This window comes from Bos taurus, chromosome 2 (assembly GCF_002263795.3).
Source record: "Bos taurus isolate L1 Dominette 01449 registration number 42190680 breed Hereford chromosome 2, ARS-UCD2.0, whole genome shotgun sequence".
NCBI classification, from domain to species: Eukaryota; Metazoa; Chordata; class Mammalia; order Artiodactyla; family Bovidae; genus Bos; species Bos taurus.
Window position 1 is genome coordinate 79,454,177 of NC_037329.1, and position 23,123 is coordinate 79,477,299.

General features: G+C 33.3%; 1 protein-coding gene across 7 annotated transcripts in view; it reads left to right on the plus strand.

The window, feature by feature from the left end:
* The window catches only part of GLS (glutaminase), an 87,396-nt gene that overhangs the window by 26,479 nt on the left and 37,794 nt on the right, over positions 1–23,123 (plus strand). For 3 of the 7 annotated variants that reach the window (XM_005202579.4, XM_005202580.5, NM_001077964.2), the window contains 7 exon segments: positions 827–990; positions 4,764–4,822; positions 12,374–12,406; positions 12,492–12,550; positions 15,749–15,815; positions 16,368–16,418; positions 18,943–19,119. In XM_005202579.4, the coding sequence (XP_005202636.1) occupies positions 827–990; positions 4,764–4,822; positions 12,374–12,406; positions 12,492–12,550; positions 15,749–15,815; positions 16,368–16,418; positions 18,943–19,119 (610 nt within the window). 7 annotated transcript variants of the gene reach the window in all.

Sequence of the window (23,123 nt, forward strand, 5' to 3'; positions counted from 1 at the left end):
TGAGGAAGGCTTTCTTATCTCTCCTTGCTATTCTTTGGAACTCTGCATTCAGATGCTTATATCTTTCCTTTTCTCCTTTGCTTTTCGCTTCGCTTCTTTTCACAGCTATTTGTAAGGCCTCCCCAGACAGCCATTTTGCTTTTTTGCATTTCTTTTCCATGGGGATGGTCTTGATCCCTGTCTCCTATACAATGTTACAAACGTCCGTCCGTCCATAATTCTTCAGGCACTTTATCTATCAGATCTAGTCCCTTAAATCTATTTCTCACTTCCACTGTATAATCATAAGGAATTTGATTTAGGTCATACTTGAATGGTCTTGTGGTTTTCCCTACTTTCTTCAATTTAAGTCTGAATTTTTCAATAAGGACTTCATGATCTGAGCCGCAGTCAGATCCCGGTCTTGTTTTTGCTGACTGTATAGAGCTTCTCCATCTTTGACTGCAAAGAACAGTTTAGCCTTGATTAAAGCTATGAGTAAAAAAAAAAAAATGGTGACTGATTTCTAAAAGCCTAGTTCATTTTATATGTTAGAATACAGATAGAAGTAAGGAGGGTCATACCCTCTTGTCCTCAGAGGCAGTTTTTCACATTACTTATTATGTAATAATTTTGAGCCAGTCTCTTACTTGAGTACTTGTAAACGTTTGTATTTTTTAAATAAACATATTTATTCTTACTTATTCTTTAATGTCCAAGTAAACTTGTAGTTGAATTATGGGAAAGCTGTTGTAAATTAGAATTAACATGTAAATAACAGCTGTAATTATTGTTACATTTTTTTCCCAATTGATCTAAATTGTTTTATAAATCTACTTTTAAATAGGCATTCTGTTGGAGATACCAAAGTTCCATTTTGTCTTCAGTCCTGTGTAAAGCCTTTGAAATATGCCATTGCTGTTAATGACCTTGGAACAGAATATGTGCATCGATATGTTGGGAAAGAGCCAAGTGGATTAAGGTTCAACAAACTGTTTTTAAATGAAGATGGTAAGAATTATATAAAAGTTACTTGGAAAAAGAAATACCTCATTTTCCTGTGTATATCTAAGTAGTTTTTTTTTTATTTTGAAGGAAAAAAATTGAAACATTCATACTTTTTCATCTGTCATGAAAATGCTTTGAAACCCATAGAGATAGTTTAATCACTTACTTTAAAAAATAGTTTTATTTAGGCATTTTTATACCACTGGAGGGTGAGGTGGAGAGATGATAAGGGCAGAAAGTAAGACTTTCACTGTATAATTACCCATAGGGGAATATCTTATAAAATTTCAGTGTCTGGAATTTGTTGGTTAGCATCGAAACTAAATGATACTGGTTATCAAAAATACCATTTTTGGTTGTCAATATCAATGTTATTAATATTAGTTATTGACGCTAAATGATGGGTACATGCACACTTGTATTCTTTCTTTCTACTTTTGTATATTATATATGTTTGAAAACTTCCATTATAAAAAGCTTTTATGGTGGCCCTCATAGAGATGATGTTTTTGCTTTTTCTCTTCCATAACATTTAGTATATGAAAAAAATATCTTGTTTTAAATAGTTGGATAACTAACAAGTCTAAATACTTTACAGGAATCCAAAAAAAAGAGAATGACAAAGGTAGATAGAACTTTGATAGAGATTTTAAATGGAAACACCAACATATAGATTGGTTTCTATTTTTTAGTCTTTTGGGCATATGCTAGGTTCCTCATGTGCTGAGTTAAAATAGAATTGAAAACAAAAGTAAAGGAATTCAGTGATTGCAACCACTCTTGTAGTTTTTCTTTATGGTGCATGAAAAATGAACATATCCCTTATACTCATTGTTTTATTAATTTTTTTAAGTGAAGCTACAACTGGTATTTTCTTATGCTTCTTTTTCTGTTTGTTTTGAGGGCAGTTCCATTTTCTTTTTTATTTTACCATAATCTTTTTATTCTGTGGCTTCCCTTGTGGCTCAGCTGGTAAAGAATCCACCTGCAATGTGGGAGACCTGGGTTCAATCCTTGGGTTTGGAAGATCCCCTGGAGAAGTTTCAGAAAGTTTACCCACTCCAGTATTCTGGCCTAGAGAATTCCATGGAGTTTATAGTCCATGGGGTCGCAAAGAATTGGACACAACTGAGCTGTTTTCACTTTGACTTTCAACGTTCTAGAGCTCTAGAGACTGAACCTGATGTCAAAAATGAGAGGATAAATACTTGAATATATACAAATACAAGTATAGGCTAATTTAGCACAGCCTGATTTCTGTATTTTGCTTTCTGTCTGCATGTGGTTTCCCTTTCAGATGGATATAATACTGGAGATTTTTTGTTTTTTGGCTTCCCTTTGGCTGTGTACTGTTTTTCTGTGTCAATAATCATTCTTATTTGGTGTGATCTCAAAGAAAGCAGACTTCTCTTAGCATAATTTGAAATAGGTGAAATTGTACTACTTAGACAGTATTCCTGTACTAAGTTTTATTTTAACTTTTGTAACTCGCCATTCAGTTCAGTTCAGCCGCTCAGTCGTGTCTGACTCTGTGACCCCATGAACCGCAGCACTCCAGGCCTCCCTGTCCATCACCAACTCCCGGAGTTTATCCAAACTCATTGAGTTTGGTGATGCCATCCAACCATCTCATCCTCTGTTGTCCCCTTCTCCTCCTGCCTTCAATCTTTCCCAGCATCAGGGTCATTTCAGTGAGTCAGCCCTTTGCATCAGGTGGCCAAAGTATTGGAGGTTCAGCTTCAGCATCATTCCTTCCAAAGAACACCCAGGACTGATCTCCTTCAGAATGGACTGGTTGGATCTCCTTGCAGTCCAAGGGACTCTCAAGAGTCTTCTCCAACAGCACAGTTCAAAAGCATCAATTCTTCGGCGCTCAGCTTTCTTCACAGCCCAACTCTCACATCCATACATGACTCCTGGACAACTTGTCATTATCATAATCCAAAATGTTAAAGCAGAGCTAGCTACTAAATCACATTGTTGATCTTATATTGAGGAGAATAATGTACTGTTAGGTTACCCAATTTTTTGTCATTATTGTTTTTTAATTAAACAGTTTTAACAGTTTTATTGAAATGGAATTCACCTACCACATAATTTACTCATTCAAAATGTACTACCTAATGACTTTTAGTATATTCATAGAGTTGTACAGTCATGACCACAACCAATCATGGGACGCTTACCACCCCAAATGATACCCTATGCCCATTAGTAGTCTATTTCTCTTCTGTGCCTCGAAACTAGTAATCTACTTGCTGTATCTATGGGTTTGCCTATTCTGTACGTTCTATGTACATGGAATCATTATATTTGGTCTTTTATGACTGGCATATTTTACTTTTTTTAGCATATGTTTTTAAGGTGCTTTCATGTTGGGCATATGTCAGTGCTTCATTTTTAATTGCTGAATAATACTCCATTGTATGGATAATAATAACACATTTTGTTTACCCATTCATCATTTGGCAGGATGTTTGAGTTGTGGGTTATTTTTCAGTTTTTTTTAACTATTACCAGTAATACTGCTAAGAACATTTGTGTACACATAAGTTTTTATTTTTCTTGGTTATATAGTGAGACTGGAATTCCTGGGTCATACAGAAGTCTTCAACAGTTGAAGAATTTCCTTGTTTAGCTCTAGACTCATCTCACAGAAGATAACTTGCTTAAAATTCAAGGAGACACAAAATGTAGCAATAACTTATGAACTCTGCTAGATTTGTTATGTTAGATAGGAACTTGTTCCCAACGAAGTAAGTTACTACCACAAACAGATAGATTAGGAATTATGCTTTCAGATAAATGTTTCCCGTGCCCCTGTTTGGCATTTGTGCTGTACTGTAAATGACAATATAATCAGCTGAGACTTTGAAATTCTCTTTATTGGAAGAATTAGAAGAGGTAGGATTTTGGATGAACTTAAATTTTAAGTAATTTTTTAATTATATAAAATACGTCCTTATTGTCAGGAAATATAGAAAGCATGGACAATACAACTTAAATACCCTGTAATCTTTTTATCCTATATGTATTACTTGTTTGTGTTTTCTTTTTCTGCATGTGTATGTGGAGAAGAAAATGGTAGCCCACTCCAGTATTCTTACCTGGAGGATCCCCATGGACGGAGGAGACTAAGTGGGCTGCAGTTCATGGGGTCGCAAAGAGTTGGGACATGACTGATTGACTGAGCATGTACATATATATATATATATATATATATATATATATATATACACATATATATATATACATAAATAAGAAAGTAAAATACTTTCTAAAAGGAAAATTGGGTCCACACTAGATATGCTTTTACCAAGGTGATTTTTAATAGTAATACTATTTGATTGCTTAGTGATGTGCCAAAACATTGCATGTGTTTTAATTCATTCAAGTACTATGATTTGCTGAGATATTGGTGCTGTTTAGAGATGGGAGAATTGAGGCACAGTGAAATTCAGTTACTTGCCCAGGATCAAATAGCTAGTAAATGGCATAGTTAGGAAATTTGAATGTGCTCTTATACCACTGTTCTCTGTCTTTCTGTATCTGAATTTTTGTTTGCCTGTATAATTATAGTAGCTTCTGAGAAGTGTATTACTGGTTTGATGTGTAAAGACTTAATTGCATTCTTCCACTTTCTACCTCCCACCCCCAAAAAGAATTGTAACAGTGGCTTATATAAAGAAAATAGGTGTATGTTCATGGGAAGTACCTGCATCACAGAAAGTGGTATCAGGTACTTAACATAATTCTGTTGCTTTTATATTTTTCAGATAAACCACACAATCCTATGGTAAATGCTGGAGCAATTGTTGTGACTTCATTAATAAAGGTAAACTGTTGATGTTTTAATCTAGTAATATTTTTAAATACTAAGGCATAAATATGAACCTTATGTAGAATTGTGAAAAGTTTTCTTTTGGTGTTAAGTTAATCTTATGGTATAAGGTTAGAATTTTTATTTATTTCAAAATAAATGATGTAGTTTCAAGGGCAGAATTAAAAACAGATGACTCATTATAAATTCTAACACTTACTCTTGACCTGAAGATCTGGCAGAAATTCAAAAAGAAGTTTCTGTTGAACAGTAGTCACAGTTTTTCTTCTTAAAGTTTTAATATTTTTTTCTTTCTCTTTTTGGCTCTTCTAGAATGAACAGATATAAACAGAATTAACAGCATGTTACTGTTTGATGTTTGTCATCAGCATATGTAGGGACAAATGTTCTGGTACTTTGTGTTAAAGACAAAGTACATTTACCCTTGAATATTCTCAAGTCCTTGACTTTCATGAACTGTAATCACAGTTTTCATTTGAACTTGTTTCATTTGTTTTACTTGAATCGTAAACAAGACTTATTCCAATTATTAAGTTATTTTATTTTTCCTACTCTTTGGTTTGTTTACACTGTATGTTTTCTTGTTAAGTGTCTAGTTTGCCTTAATAATTGGAAATACTAATGTTGTATTGAAATAAGTATTTGAAAATGGTTCTATTTTATGACACTGCTTAGGTTTTTAATTTCTAATTATAAGTTTCATTTATATTCAATTATGTTTCATTTGTGTTTGCAACATTTATATACTTTCTTCAGTAAATCTGTGCATATCTATTCATGGTTAAAGATAACATAGCTGTATGGCTTTGTAGATGCATTTCTGAGGATGAGATACCTTGGTTACTCAAGGAATGTTTGAATATAAGTTATACCCTTGGCCAATTAATAAAATCTCATCTAGTTTGTATGCTATAAATTCTCTTAACTCTCATGAATTTATTGTTTTTGATCATGAGGAAAAGCCTTTAAAATAGAGTAGTATCTTAAGAATGTATATGTTGTTATTTTGAAGCAAATGCTTTGTAAGTACTGGCCACTTAATCCTTGTAACTCCAGTGACATAGATATTATAGCCAAGTATTATTTTTTAATGTAAGTAATTTTAGGCTATGGAAATTTTCAGTTTGCCCGTTATAACCTCTAGTTATTTGTTGCTGTTTAATATAAGAGAAGAGTTGTCAGTTTGAGATGAAAGAAACTACTTGTTTATTATAAAAAGTTATGAGTATATGATAGGCATAGTCATGCCTTCAGGTAGCTTACAGTACAAGGTGAGGTATATACCAGTAAATGGACCCTTACAATGAAATACTACAGTGAGAGAAAAGTTTCATTAATAATTGTTCAGATTTGCACATGTAACTTAAATTAGAAGTAAGGAAAATTATGATAATAAAAGGTATGCATTAGTGCTTGATGAGAAAACCACTAGAATGGTTCTAACCCTTTTTTGGGTCCAGAAAAAATGTTCACATACCATGATTTTATATGAACTGTAGGGAGTTCACAGACCCTTTGAAGCTGACCCATGGATCTCAGTTTAAGAACTTTTACACTGGAGAGAGATTAACATAGCACACCAATAGTATTTTCAAGAAAGGACATATGTAAATGATTAGTAGCAGTCTTGCTTAACTGCATGCAGTTAAACATCTTTTGTTTAATGATTCATGGGCTTAATATACTACACTGAAATGCTGCATGTGAGAAATGCATGTCTGGTCATACCACATCATTACTTTATAAGTTTCACTTACCATGTTCAATCATACACCATAAATTATATATTGAGCCACATTAATATAAGTACTGAGAAACAGTTCAAAAAACACACATACACAGCATAAGTGTGGTTGTATCTAACTGTGCATTTAACTGAGTCATCTTGTCTTTACAAATTTGATCAGAAATTATAAATTTAGAAAAATTTACTGACAAAGTTGGAAATGAAGCTTTGGGGTATGGTTCATATTTAAGGTCACTTTATTTGAATTTTTCTGTTTTATTTTTAGATGGTGTTTCACAAGTTTTATGTTGTGTTTTTTTTTTTTTTTAATGAAGTTCATCTAAATCTTGGAGGGGTAAGCTTGACATACCTCTGTGTAAAATTGTCCCAGAATATAATACTTTTCTTGGACTCTTTAAAAAAAGAAGTCAAAATTTTTATAAACACCTGTCTGTGATCTCTGCAGATTATATGATCACATAATATTTATAAATTGGTAGTTGAAGCTGAAGTAATAAAACCATAGCTGAAGGGGTTTTCAAGCTCAGCCCTCTTACTCTATAAATAGGTAAAATGAGGAAATAGACTTGATAGGTTCTAACAGCAGTGGACTTGGCTTAAGCTAAATCTCCTGATTTTCTGTTTGCTGTTCATTCAAATTCACACTGCCATTTTTAATGTAACTGTTTGCTGTTTTCTTGATGACATCTTCGTCTTTACCTAGCATAGTTAGATTGTCTAAAAAGTTGAGAAATATTATTTTCCTTATTTCACTTATACAGAAGATACCAGTTTATTGAATTAGAAGTCAGTCTCATTTTTAGTGAGTGTGTATAGTCATTCTTTGGACATTAGTCAGTGCTTGTTATCTGTAAGGAACTAGGCCTCTTATCAAGGAGCTTACACTTTGAGTACCTGAAGTGTGGCTCTTATACCTTGGCTACTCATTGTGAATTCTGTTTTTTAACTGATGACCTTAAGGTTATTTTTTTCTTTCAAAATTCAAGACTTTATTATGATGCTATTAAAATATTTTCTTCATGTTATCCCCCTCCCCCCAAACACATAAATTAGTAGAGTCTTTAGTAAGACTCTTTATTTCATAATTTTGTAGTATTGATATTTTTTCCTTGTAGGATTGGTGGTGATCCTCAGGAAATGGGGGAAGAGGCAGAGCAGATGTTCAAAAGGATTAGCAGATTGTGGAAAAAAGGAGGATTTGGACAGAAGGAACCTGTTGCATAAATTCTTAACTACTAAACTTGTAGGAAAACTCCAATATTTAAAATTTTAAACAAAGCTATATAGGTAAATACCTTCATAAAAGAAAATGTCATTTTTGTACTTAAAATGCACATAATTTAAAAAACCATGAAGGTGCTAACCTCTTTCTCTCTGTGGTAGCTGCTAAACTTAAAGGAATATTTTTTGATGCAGTTTGTTATATTTGATGATGATGATAATGTGGTTGTTTGACTTAAAGGAAACAGTAAAAATAAATTTGAAAGCACAGTTGTTCTGGATGAAACAGGAGTATCCTTACATTATTTTTTAATCTCAGTTTCAGTTTAAAGGTTAAGATCTTGTGATAATTTGAAGGCTGGGTGGGAAAATTAGGGCAACGTATTAAAATTATCACACTTCTACTTTTTTATTTTAAAGGTAAAGAGTAAATTGCATTGTCTTATATGTTTGTACCTCAGTACTACTGGTAATTTCTGGTTTTTGTCATCTGAATAACTTGATTTCTCTTCTTTTTTTTAGTCCAAAGTATTTTTGAGTTTAAATTTTTGGAGGTTTTTCCCTGTCTTTTTTTTTTTTTTTAAATTAATCATGCTCCATAAAAAATCAAGGCAAATTTAGTTAGTATGTATGGAGTGTTCAGTTTGGTCATGTTGACCATGACTTGTTACACAGGAGGCAGTTTGTGACTCTGGGGTGCAATGGATGATGCCTTGAACTTGGTAACAATAAGAAAGGATTGTAATTGACTTATATTTACTTCATGTTTATATCAATAGATATGCTTGGGGTTGGTAATTGGTATCAATTTCTGTTACTTTATTTTTAGGGTTAATCTATGGAAGTACTAGATTTAGAACAGTATTTTTTACGTGTAATAATCTGTATTAATCCTCCACCTATTATTTAGCTTTAAAGCATTTTCTTTGGCTAGATTAAGCTAAGTGTTTTATAAAATCATTTTTAGTTACCTCTTTTTGCCTTTTTCTTCTATGTCTTTTTTCCTTTTTGATTTAATTTTCAATTAGCTTCTATACCTCTATACTTTATGAATGAATCAAGTGACTTACAAAATTGTGATTAATGTGTTGACTTTAAATGAGTAATATTAAATTTATTGGCACATGTCCCTATTTTTAATGATATTTCACCTGTGCTGTGATATATAGTACATGATTCAGTACATGAGTATATTGCAAAAACAGGTTGTAAAACTACTCTAATATATTTATTTTAGTTCTTTTAATAGCCAATGTTAAAACTCTTTATCAAATTTTAATGGCCAGTGTTAATACGTCTTTATTAAATTTTTATTCATAAAAGTTTTCCTCAATGGAATGTAAATTCTTTAACTTGATAGGTACATTTATCAAAAAATTTTCAGGGTCTGATTACTAACCTTCTCAAACATAAACCACATGGCTTGCATTTTAAAAGTCTTGTGGTAAATGGGTTAGATGTTTTGGTAAATGTATTTTGTCCAACGTATCTTTTTTATGTTTTCCTACGGTATATAATATAAAGATATATATCTAATAATGCTTGTACAGTGACTTAACACTGAAATAAACATATCCCTAGGCATGGGAATATTTTTCCAATATATAGAGGGGCATTGATATTAAAACTATCAGTTTCCAAGTCTGTTTCCTTTTGTGCCTTTTCTTAAAATTAATCTGTCTTTGGTCCAGTTTTCCCCATATTTTCCAAAAGAAAGGCATACTTCTCATGTCCCAAATTTTACTGTGGTGCACTGCTTCAGATTGTAAAAACTTCTTGGGCACCATCAGAAGAGAACATTTTAAAAGACTGTAGTTATGGTATTGCTGATGTGAATTACTGTAATCAGTATAATGACTGGGAACAAATCTTATATACCAGGTTGTTTCCAGTGTTTGGTTTCAGCAGAAGGGAAGAGGATCTGATCAAGTTGTTAGTTAATAAGAACATTAAGTGTAGTTTTTGAAGATATATTTTACTGTGTGACCTTTGTGTGTAATGAGATAAATGTGCAAAGGATTGAGTGATACTGTTACAACAAAACCTTTCTGATTTCCATCTACTCATCTGTTGTCAGCAAGATTTCTCAACTTTTACATCTGTAAAAATTCAAAATAAGAGAATTAAACTTTTTATTCTAACAATTAAAATATCCACTGTTATATGAACTAATTAAAAATCAGTTACTATTTAAAAAATATTCTAAAGGAAATTCTAAATTTCCTTTAACTTTATATGAAAAATTTTAAATGTAACACAGAATAAACAATAGTATAACCAGCTGCCATCCACCCATTCCTGGCTTCAATTTTCATAACATTTGTTCCTTCACTGTACCCCACTACTGGAGAAATGATTTTTTTTTTTTAAGAGTTTGTTTTTCTTTGGCGGGATGGTACAGGGGTAGGATTTACTTTAGGTTATTTGGTATGTGTATGTGTGTTTTTTTCTAACAACTGTGCAAATAAACTTTATGCTGTAAATTTTTCAAAATTAGAATGACATAATGATTACCAGATTCCATATATCCCTGGGGTATATGAAACCTTTACAAGAGATGACAGGGGCAAACACATCTTATCAACTTAAATGCTATTTCTAGGTAAATAATAAAAAGAAACATTAATCAAGTACTTTTATGATTAAATGGGGAAGTTTTAAGTAGAGATTTCTTGAGTCAACACAATCATTTAAATATTTTGCCTATTTACATAATCTGCCAGAACATTTCAGATAGTTTACCCAAAATGTTATATGATGATAGACATTGACAAATATCAGTTGCTTCTTAAAAATACCAGTTGTTTCTGAAAAATAGCATAGAAGTAAAACCTAATTGTACATTAGTTTAGTAAGCTGCAAAGTAGATCAACAACATGACTATAGTCAAGAGTTGAGACAGTTTTTGCTTGTTTTTTTTTTTAAATTAAACATGACAGCTAAACAAAGAAAGTACAGTTTAGGTCAGAGAATGAAAGTTCAATATAATTTGTTTATTTTACATTGATTAATTGTATAACCAGTAATTATCCATGTGACATCCCTATGCAAATGATGACAATTTTTTCCAAAAGAGTTGTTTTTTGTGCTTTTTCAAAGGTTGAAAAGGTTTTTGTGGTTTAAATGTTGTTACATATTTTACAGCATTAGGATCTATGGAATATTTTGACAACTGCAACAGTTCAATGAAGTTGGTAATTTCTTCTTTTAATTATTTTTCATTGAACAGCTTTGGAGTTACATTTCTACATTTTGATTTCTGGTGTATTATAAAGAAAGAAAACTTATGATATGTCAAAGGACACTTTAGAGGAAATACAAAGATAGTGATTACAGTATGGCTGTAACTATATTATCCTTAACTTGTTTAATTTGTTAATTCCTGATTTTGAAGAAATAGTGTGGTGGTCTTTCCAGCTACTGATTTGTATATGTGATTGCACATTCTTTCTCAAATAAGTTCATTTGTTAAGTTTTCAGATTATCAGCCACATCCTAATCCACTTGTATAGTGGAGAATGAACCTGGCTTTATTCAATTAAATAATACTCTGGTACTTCCCCCCATCCCCTTGTAATAAAACTTTAAATTGTATTGTTTTGGGTTTTTTGATGGCAAAGTTAAAATTTTCCAGTTTTCAAATTTTAGTTGTCAAATTACTTCATTTTAAACTTGTTTTAAAAATTAGAGATGTATTGTTTCTTTTGGGTGCATATCACCAATTAATACGTTTGATTTCAGATCTACAACTTACTGCTTTGTAAACTTCGCCGAGGTAAAATGAAACCATTTGGCTACTTGAACTGATCTACGTTACATAGATTTTTCCTGTTGACATTTTCAGTAGCAGCTAACTTGTCAGAAATAGAAGTGATGAAACAATACATCCTCCATTCTCTGAATTGGCCTAATGCTAAATACAAATGTAGCTAATTTTTTTAGACTATGAAATAGATTTTTTTAGTTCAAGTATTGCTATAACAAGTGAGATATTAAAGGTAGAATCTCTCTACATTAGTAAAGTGTATCCAGAATGTATACCTATACTAGCATTGTAAAAGATTAGTTTTGCAACATAACTTATTTTCTAACTCTAATACTGGCTTAAGGTTTAAGAAATACAAGTATTTCTACAAAAATATAAGTAGGTTGTTCTTAATTGAAAACCATAATATATATATGCTTAATTCTTTGCTAAGGGTGAAACTTTATTTTAAGTTTTTTTTAATGTGAAATCAAATAATAACATACATTCTAGCAGATTATGGTGTTATGAAAGATAAGGGGATTTGAGGAATTTGTATTTAAAATTCTGTAACTTTGGGTTGGGAAGTTATACTTAAAGCATTCCCTTTGTAATTCAGATCCATTCTCAACATGCACGTATTAATGTAGGGACATGTAAAAAAAGATTATATAAATATTAAATTACCTTATGAGTATATCCTAGATTTAAAAGTACTAATGCACAGTATATTAATTATAAAAGATAGCAATTTGGAATTTTAATATAATATTCACTTAAAGCTTAACTGTGATGGAGTCTATATTAACATTTATGTCTCATTTCTTTGCAGCAAGGAGTGAATAATGCTGAAAAATTTGACTATGTAAGTATAATATAGAACTCAGTTTTCATGCTACATTCTCTGTTTTGTTTTTTGATTACTAATAGTTTCTCATTTTGGTTTATAGGTAATGCAGTTTTTAAATAAGATGGCTGGTAATGAATATGTTGGATTCAGTAATGCAACGTGAGTCTGATTTTTTATTTAGGCTTTTGTGATAGGTTAGATCTCTTGAAATTTTTAAAATCTAAGCCACAGAATTTATTTTAAATACTCTTTTCTGACTTAATGTATATAATACTTCAGTGTGTTCCCTGATAGCTCAGATGGTAAAGAATCCTCAAGAGATGCAGGTTCAATCCCTGGGTTGGGAAAATCCCCTGGAAGAGGGCATGGCAACCCATTATTCTTGGCCTGGAGAGTCCCATGGACAGAGGAGCCTGGAGGGCTACAGTCCATAGGGTTGCAAAGAGTCGGACACGGCTGAAGGAGCTTAGTACGCATACACACACACACATCAGTGAACAAATACTTATTTAGAATTTGGTCATTAGAGAGAAATGTGTGATTTCTAAATCACCTGAGGGAGAACACTTAAAGTACCTTTTACTACTTTTTATAAACTTCTTGTGAGAAAGCATGTAATTAGAAGAGACCCTAAATTTATGTCAAGTGACTGACACTTTCTCGATTTTTTCTTTGCCTATAATGCTTATCTTCCCTCTGGTAATCTCTCTGTGCCTGGCTAACTTGATTTTTGCCCCAACATTTTATTTTGAAATTTAGAAATCTATAGAAAAGTTGAAACAACAAATAATGAAAATCTGGACCTTTCACTTATGTTTTCTGATCAGTATTTTGTCTCATTTGCTTTTTTCTCAACCTGTTTCTCTCCTTAGATGGACAATTTAAAACAAATGTGCGTCTCTTCACACACACATGTACATGTATATAAATATACATATATGTGAGGTAGTTTTTTGTCTTTTTAAAATGGAACAGTCCTCCTAACCTAGACCCTTGCTTTTTAAAATTTTATTAAATGGCTTTTTTTTTTTTTGTCTTGTCAGTGGAACATAAATTAACTTTTTCTGTGAAGGAGGAATAGATAGTAAATATTTTGTATTTGTGGGCCATATGGTCTCTGTTGCAACTGCTCAGCTCTACTCTTTTAGTAGAAAAGCAAGCAATAAACACTGTGAGGATGTGTTTCAAAAAACCTTATTTATAAAAGCATGGACCAGATATGGCCCATTGGCTTTCCCCATTTTGAATAGGATTGTTTCCTAGTGATTAGACAAGGCTTAAACATTTTTGGCATGAAAACTAAACTTAGGTGTTGCTTTGTATTTCATGTTGTCTGCCTTACCAACTTTTATGCATCAGCTAAGTGTCTTTCCCAGGAAGTTTTTTTATTAATCTCATCTCACCTTTCTTCTGTGCTCTCATATTACCATATTTTATTGAACTTATTCTACAATTCTGTCTCTTTTTGCCTCATCATTGCCATTAGACTTTGACCTCCTTAATTCCTACATAGAGTGTCTTCCAAATCATTTCTGTATTCCTGTTATCTAGTGGATAGTAAGTACCTGATACAATGTTTGATGCACAGAACTATGTGTTAGGCACTGTGATCATTCCTTAATATAGTTAGTTGCCAAGTATGGCAAGTTGACAGGTTTATTTCCAAGAACTTTGTCATATCCAGCATTGTTTTTCTGACCATGGAAATATTCAGATATGCAGTTAGAAGGAGCTGTCCACCCCTGATCAGTAAAAAGAATGTCGTATACAGTTGCTCTTTAAGCAGCAGCCTTCTGAACTCTTTGAGGTTGAGCTCTCAAATGTACCATAGATAACTGTGGTACTTCCCAAACTGCTCTTTTCTCTAGGGATCCCCATGTCAGTTGATATTGTCATCCTTTCTGTAGACTGTGTTAGAAATCTAGGATTTGTATCAGACTTTACCCTGTTTTCCCTCTTCCCATTAGGTTGGAAGATTGCCCAAGTGCTTTTATATTTGATCGTACCTCTCCTTCCATTCCTGTCATCACTGCCTAGTTAAGACCTCTTGTAGCTCTCATTAACACTAGTCTCCTAATAAATCATTCATCCTTTCTTTTTCTCCTTTCCCAAACTGATGGCAGAATTATCCTTCTAAAATGTAGACCTGATAAGGTAACTTGAAAGCGTTCAAGCTTTCATTTTGTAGGCAATCAGGAGCCATTGCACTTTTTTAGCATTTATCAGTCTTGATATTAAAAGATGCTTACGCCTTGGAAGGAAAGTTATGACCAACCTAGACAGCATATTCAAAAGCAGAGACATTACTTTGTCAACAAAGGTCCGTCTAGTCAAGGCTATGGTTTTTCCAGTGGTCATGTATGGATGTGAGAGTTGGACTATAAAGAAAGCTGAGCACTGAAGAATTGATGCTTTTGAACTGTGGTATTGGAGAACACTCTTTGAGAATCCCTTGGACTGCAAGGAAATCCAACCAGTCCATCCTAAAGGAGATCAGTAAAGCTGAACCTCCAATACTTTGGCCACCTCATGCGAAGAGTTGACTCATTGGAAAAGAGTCTGATGCTGGGAGGGATTGGAGGCAGGAGGAGAAGGGGATGACAGAGGATGAGATGGTTGGATGGCATCACTGACTCAATGGACATGGGTTTGGGTGGACTCTAGGAGTTGGTGATGGACAGGGAGGCCTGGTGTGCTACTGTTCATGGGGTTGCAAAGAGTCAGACACGACTGAGCAACTGAACTGAACTGAATCTTGATAATTTGGTTTTAGTCTCCTTTGTTGGTTTGGTATTTTTCCACTCTTTTCCATGAAACTGTTTCCCAGACACATCAGAATATTTGCATCCTTCAATGAAGTCTTGTCTTTTATAACTTTGTTCATACTGTATTATTTGCCACTGCCCAGACTCCCCAGAAATTTGTTAATCCAGCAAATGCTGTTAGGCCCATTTCATGTGTCTTAGTTAAATTTCCATAGATTCCCTCAGTTGAAACTGACTACTGTTCTTTTAGGGAAGCCAGAAGATACTAAGGGTAAATTTTAATAATTGAATATTTGGTAATTTAAAAATTAGCTTCTTAAGTCACAAAATATGAAGACTAGAAAGGGCCTAGTTCATTTCAGTTCTTTTACAGCTGGGAAAATTAATGCAGAAAGAATTATTACTTAAATGACATGCCCAAGGCTACATAGCTGACCTGTTGACAGAACCGGGACTAGAACCCAGCAGCCTTGACTCTTTCTAAGGGTCAGTGTTCTTTATACTGCACTTTGCTATTCAGATTAACCTACAGAACAATCATGCTTTTACAGAGGGTATATAAATAGAGCAAATGTGTTTTTTTTTCTTCTAGGTTTCAGTCTGAAAGAGAAAGTGGAGATCGAAATTTTGCAATAGGATATTACTTAAAGGAAAAAAAGGTTTTTGAATTTTGCTTCTTTTTCAGATTATTCCTTCATTTAATAAAATATAGAGAGATATATACTAAAAACAATAGCTTTTAAATAACTACCTATAACTAACATGCAGAAGTTTTTGCAAAACACTCTTCAATTAATACTATCAAAGTATTAATATTATTCAAGCAGGTTGTATTTGGTAGCATTCAAATATTTGCCTAGTTACATAAATGCAGATTTTGCATAAGGATTGGTCTATTTTTCAAAAGTATAACCCTTGACTATTGTCGGTTATACTTGATTTTTAAATTTTAAGTGTCTGGTCCAGTAATTTGGTTCATGAATAATGAATCAATTTATTATTGTCAGTTAAACTAGTATCTTGAAATATATATGTGATATTACTTTGATTTATTCTTCATTATTTCGTGTTTGCACTCTTTTATAGATTGTGTCCTATTTTGTTCTCAGAGTGAAATGTGTGTATATTTTAAATTTAATCTCCATGTATCTTCTTTGTGTGCATTTTTTTCCTGTGTGCCTGTGTTTTCAATTGCCCATTTATTTTTTCAGTGTTTCCCAGAAGGCACAGACATGGTTGGTATATTGGACTTCTATTTCCAGGTAACTTACTTTAACTGTATGAACTATGTATATAAATGGATATGTATATACCCACTATGTATATATGTATATAACTGTGTATATATGTATATAATGTGTCACATTTTTTAGAATAGAAATGCCTCTGAAATCTTGGCTCTAGGCCAAGAGAAAGTCATTTCCCATTAACTTTAGGGGAAAAGTCCTTGTTAAATGCAGTCTTATGCCTGTAATATCTTAGAATGTAACAGGGAAATGTTTTTTTCTATAAAAACATTATATCTAAGGAGTATGAAAACTAATGTACAGCTCCAGCAATTGCTTCTCTTTATTATAAACTAAGCACTGTTTTCTTAGTTTTAAATTTTTCTTTGAAAGAGTTACTTGTTTATTTATCAAAAAGTTCACATTCAGCATTCTAAAGTGGCATATTCTGTTTGTTTAGTTCATTTCTACAGTGTCACATAGTGGATTTTCTAATAAGTTAAAGTAGCTTTCCATATTCATGGTGGAGAAGACCATTTACGTATCTTCTGTGGTATAGAATTGAAGTTAAGATAGTCATCCTTAGAAGAAGAAATCCTTTTCCTCCTGTCATGTTTTCAGTTCATTCTTACAGATTTAATACCATTGGTGCTTCTATACTTGATCTTAGCCAAGAAGTGATCCATTGGTGCTTCTAATGAGTTTGTAGTGTACTTAGTAGCTACATAGTAACTAATTATTGTTAATTTCTGTGTCACCTAACATTTGCCTGGCTTTACTTTTTAAGCTTCTTTAATTTTAACCTTTTAGTAATCTTAAAAAACAAGTAAGGAAAGTTGATAATGAAGTAGATCTTGATAGAAATCCAAGTCTCGCTTGTCACCTGCTCAGTGTGAAGAACTATGACTTGGGAATCCAGACTGTCAACAGAAAATCAAAATCTAACCTGGCCACTTTTTAGCCATGTGACTTGGTTTCAGCTGCTGAACCCTGGCTTCATTATCTGTGGCATAAGCTTGATCTAATTTCCTGCATTACATGGATGAGTTTGTAAGATGTATATGAAGCTTCTTTGTGGCTATAACATGTTATATTAAGTTCAGTGTCATATTTATCCAATGGCCCTTATTTTTTCCCTAGCCTGTATGGATTTCTTCCATATGTTAAAGTTTCTTTTCCTTTGGTACACATATTTGACTGTTATAGCTTAGGTACTAGTAATCTACTGTGAAATTTCATGCTTAAGGGCAGAAATCAGGAGACAGCCATGGAAAATTTAATTGCTCTTTTGGAGAAGGACTGCATCTAACTGAACATCTGTCAGGGTACCAGGAGAGTACTCTTAAATTGGGTTTTGTTGAATTGGAAGTATCACCTTATGACAAACAAAATTTCCATTAATACTAATTATAAATTAGGAATTGGTCATTGAGTTCAAATATTTTTTTTTTTAGAAAGCTTTTCATAATTAAATCACCTTTACTATACGTCTTTGCTGTGTGGGTCTGTGTTATAGGTAGATTCAGTAGTTTTGGAGAAATAGAGAAGGGGTTTTAATATAATGAGGCAAAAGTAAAAACCAGTCAAAAAGTGGCCCCTAATCAGTTCTCTGATTCATTGCAGTTAATTAGTTTCCCTTATTGCTATTTCCAAACCCTTTTGTGCCTCTGATAGATCTTGAATTATGAGTAAAGAATATTGTAAGTTGAGAACTCAGTCTTTTCTTCTTCCTATCTTCTCTTTCTCTTCCACTTTCACCTCAGTTTTGGTTGCTGTTAATGAAATTAAAGCAGCATTTATTAATTGTTTTAGTTTTATGGGTAAATTTGGATTTGGTTTGGTAAACTATTTCCATTATTTTGATTGTATTGGAATGCAAAAATTTTACCCTACAGTGTGCTTGGACTTTGCTTTTTTAATTCATTATACCATATCCAGGAATCATAGTCAATATCAAATAGCTATTTGAATGTTAATAAGCAGTGTAAAAGCAACAAATTTGGTTTAGGCACACAGAGCATTCAGGCTAGAACTTAGATTTTTTCCTGTAGTCCTTTGTGTGTTGCCATATAAGGATACTGAGCTTTATTATAGGCAAGATGTCAGATATTTTTTTCCTTAAAGTAGCAATTTTTCATGTAGATGCTAAGTATCATAATACCTATGTATGTTGCTTTATTTTAAAAATAGGGCATCCCTCTTTTTTCCCTGTTGAGTTAAAAATAATTATGTTTATATATCCTACAGAAAGCATTAATATTTAAGCAAGCTTGAATATCACACATGAGGCAATTTACAGTTCTTAGTGCTAAAGGTCTAGCTCTTCCTATCCTAGCTCTGCCATTGAAAGACTGAATTAACTGGTGAATTAGGAGAAACGTTAAAGGGGCTGGGACATTGTTCAAATTTAAATCTTTGTGTAATGACATCAGATTATCCCTTTGGAAAAAAGATTTCAGATCTCTATGAAATACTAGATAAAATCGATTGTCTTAGAGGTCAACTGTACTAAAATAATGTGAGTCTAAATTTTTAGAATTTAATTTTTTCTTCCTTTTAGCTGTGCTCCATCGAAGTAACTTGTGAGTCAGCTAGTGTGATGGCAGCAACACTGGCTAATGGTGGCTTCTGCCCAATCACTGGTGAAAGAGTACTGAGTCCTGAAGCAGTTCGAAATACACTCAGTTTGATGCATTCCTGTGGCATGTATGATTTCTCAGGGCAGTTTGCTTTCCATGTAAGTAATTGTTTGATCTTAATTTCTCTGGCAGGAAACTAGTCTGGACTAGCTTCTTTTTAAGATGCAGTTTGAACTTTGCCTCTGGAGCTGTCCATTAATTTTTGAGAGAGAGGCTTGTTCTCAAGGTTAATTTGTTACGGAATTAGTAAGAAATAGAGTTAAGCAGTCTATGACATGTTCTTAAGAACTTGAAGTTTAATCTATAGGTCCTTTTCACTTTTATTTTAAGGCATTTCACTGTAGAAGCTTAGTACAGACTTTACTTTTAGTTACTAGTATTTAATATTGTGTGATTAGGTACCTCAGGAATTCTTTAAGTTCAGAAAGAGTGCATGCATAACTGTGGTGTTCAGCATCTTTGTTTACAACCATAGCTGTTTTAAAGGATTTAAAGTGTATTCAAGTTAAAACTTAAAAATACATTCCTTTGAGCTCTGTTGTGCATTTGCCACTTGTGAAATGTTAGAGACTTCTCTTATTTCATTCTATATCAAGTTGTAATGCCCTAAAATTTTATTTTGAAAATGTTAAACATAGAAAAATTGGTGCATTATCATATGATACCACTTTTGTATAGAATCTTAAAAAAAAAAAGATACAAATGAAATTGTATACAGAATAGAGAAACAGCCGCACAGACACAAGGACCTGTTTACTGTATAGTACAGAGAACTATACTCAATATTTTATAATAACATATAGGGGAAAAGAATCAGAAATATATACACACAGACACATACAGTAAGTCCCTTACATATGAACAAGTTCTGTTCCAAGAGCAAATTTGTGAGTGCAACAGAGATAGTGTAGGTACCCAAGTAACACATTTGGCTATATAGTACTGTACTATAATAGGTTTATAATATTTCTCATACAAATAATACATAAAAAACAGTAAAACATTTTTAATCTTACAGCACAATACTTTAAAGTGTAGTAGTACAGTACAACAGCTGGCATAAAGGGGCTGGCGTAGAGTGAACAGGCAAGAAGAGTTACTGATTGGAGGGGTGGGGAAATGGTAGAGCTGAAAGATCACTGGCAGTAGGAGATAGAGGGCAGACTATGGTTTCACTCAAGTTTGACGTTGGTGACACTGGTTCTGCCTCCTTGCTGGAATCAAATGCACATTCACGTCTTGGAAAGCTTGCAACTTGAAGGTTTGTATGTAGGGGCCTTACTATATGTATATCTTAAACAATTTGTTGTATACCTGAAACTAACACAACATTATAAATTAACTGTTCTTTAATAAAAAATAAATGTACCTGGCATTCAACTTCAGTAATTATCATGAGCAGTCTTATTTCATCTTTTATTACACCTACTTCCCCTACCTTTTATAGTTAAGTATGTAATTCTAAATGATAAGGACTCTAAAAAGTCCACAGCAACATTATCACCTATAAAAACCTAAAAAGGATTTTGACCTTTAATATCATCAAGATATTTAGTCAATAATAGAAAAGAATATGAGAAAGAATATGTATATTTATAATTGAATCACTTCGCTGTACAGCAGAAAATAACAACATTGTAAATCAACTGTACTAAAAGTTTAGTCAATGTTCAGATTATCTGGATGATCTTAAAAATCATTATTCCATAGTTTATTTCACTTGAATGCAAATAAGGGCTATCCATACATTGTAATTGTTGTGTCTCTATTATTTTTTTAAAAAATCTATACTCTCCCCTTTAACCTACCTCTGTTTTCTTATTTTTAAATGAAAAAAAAAACTGGATCATTTTTCATGTAGTTTGTCAGAGTATTGGAGGGGTGGGGAAATGGTAGAACAACTCTCCCATTGTTCCTGGTATTTGCTGTAAATTAGTAGGTTCTCTTCAGGTAATTATTTTGTTTTGCTACTTTTGTGCAAGATTACTTCTAGTAAGAGGTCCGAATTGTTAATAAACCATTAGTAAAACACTGTCCTGATGACAGTAATTTTGTCTTTTATCACCGTTGGTGTCAAATTTTACATAATGTAAACTTAAATGTTTTGAAGAGGATTAATTTAAATGAGTACCATCTTATCTCTATTCTTTAGAATTTCTCTGCCAGTATACCACAGAGAATCATCTTGGAAGAGATAATTTCTCCTTGTTTTTGTAACTGTCTTTTCATTTACTAGATTACAAACGTATTGGTAAATATTAGGTTGGTACAAATGTAATTGTGGTTTTGGACCCTGAATTTTAAATCATTATAATTAGGCTCAAACACATCTTTATTAATCAAAGTAGGAACCATTACAATCAACACATTTTTTGCCAATGAAAAATAAATTTATTCCTGTAGTGTAAAAATCCATGTTTTGGGATTTGATAAACATTTGGAGAGCATTTTCTGCTTCCTGCTGGTTGTGGAAGTGTTTTCCCTGCAAAAAGTTAATGAGATGCTTGAAGAAGTGGTAGTCTTATTGGCGAGGGTCAGGTGAATATGGCAGATGAGGCGAGATTTCGTAACCCATTTCGTTCAAATTTGAAGGCTTGGTTGTACAACATACTGTCAGGCATTGTCATAGAGGAGAATTGGGCCCTTTCTGTTGACCAATGCTGGGTGCAGGCATTGCAGTTTTCAGTGCTTCTCATCCATTTACTGAGTATACTTCTCAGTTATATTGATTTCACCAGGGTTCAGAAAGTTGTAATGGATCAGACCTGCACGAGACCACCAAACAGTGACCATGACCTTTTTGTGGTGCAAGGTTGGCTTTGGGAAGTGTTTTGGAGCTTCTTCTCAGTCCAACCACTGAGCTGGTTGTCGCAAGTTGTTATATACAATCCACTTTTCGTTTCATGTCAAAATCCGATCAATAAATGATTCACTGTTGTTGCATAGAATGAGAAGATGACACTTCAAAGATTTTTTTGATTTTTGATCAGTTCATGAGGCACCCACTTAAGAAACTTTTTTCACCTTTCCAATTTGCTTCAAATGCCGAATTCCATAGAATGGTCAATGTTGAGTTCTTGGGCGACTTCTCGTGTAGCTATGAGGATCAGCTTTGATGATTGCTCTCAGTTCAGTTGTGTCCGACTCTTTGCGACCCCATAGACTGCAGCATGCCATGCCTTCCTGTCCATCATGAACTCGCAAAGTTTACCCAAACTCATGTCCATTGAGTTGGTAATGCCATCCAACCATCTCATCCTCTGTCGTCCCCTTCTGTTCCCGCCTTCAATCTTTCCCAGCACCAGGGTCTTTTCAAATGAGTCAGCTCTTTGCATCAGGTGGCTGAAGTATTGGAGTTTCAGCTTCAACATCAGTCCTTCCAGTGAACATTCGGGACTGATTTCCTTTAGGATGGACTAGTTAGATCTCCTTGCAGTCCAAGGGACTCTCAAGAGTCTTCTCCAAAACACAGTTCAAAAGCATCAATTCTTCAACACTCAGCTTTCCTTATAGTCCAACTGTCACATTCCATACATGACTACTGGAAAAACCATAGCCTTGACCGACAGACCTTTGTTGGCAAAGTAATGTCTCTGCTTTTTAGTATGCTGTCTAGATTGCTCATAACTTTTCTTCCAAGGAGTAAGCATCTTTTAATTTCATGGCTGCAGTCACCACCTGCAGTGATTTCGGAGCCCCCCAAAATAAATTTCCACTGTTTGCCCATCTATTTGCCATGAAGTGATGGGACCGGATGTCATGAACTTAGTTTTCTGAATGTTGAGCTTTAAACCAACTTTTTCACTCTCCTCTTTCACTTTCATCAAAAGGCTCTCTAGTTCTTCACTTTCTGCCATAAGGGTGGTGTCATCTTCATATCTGAGGTTATTGATATTTCTCCCAGCAATCTTGATTCCAGCTTATGCTTCATCCAACCCAGCGTTTCTCGTGATGTACTCTACATATAAGTTAAATAAGCAGGTTGACAATATACAGCCTTGACGTACTCCTTTTCCTGTTTGGAATTGAGAGAGATTTAAGGAACTAGATCTGATAGAGTGCCTGATGAACTATGGATGGAGGTTCTTGACATTATATAGGA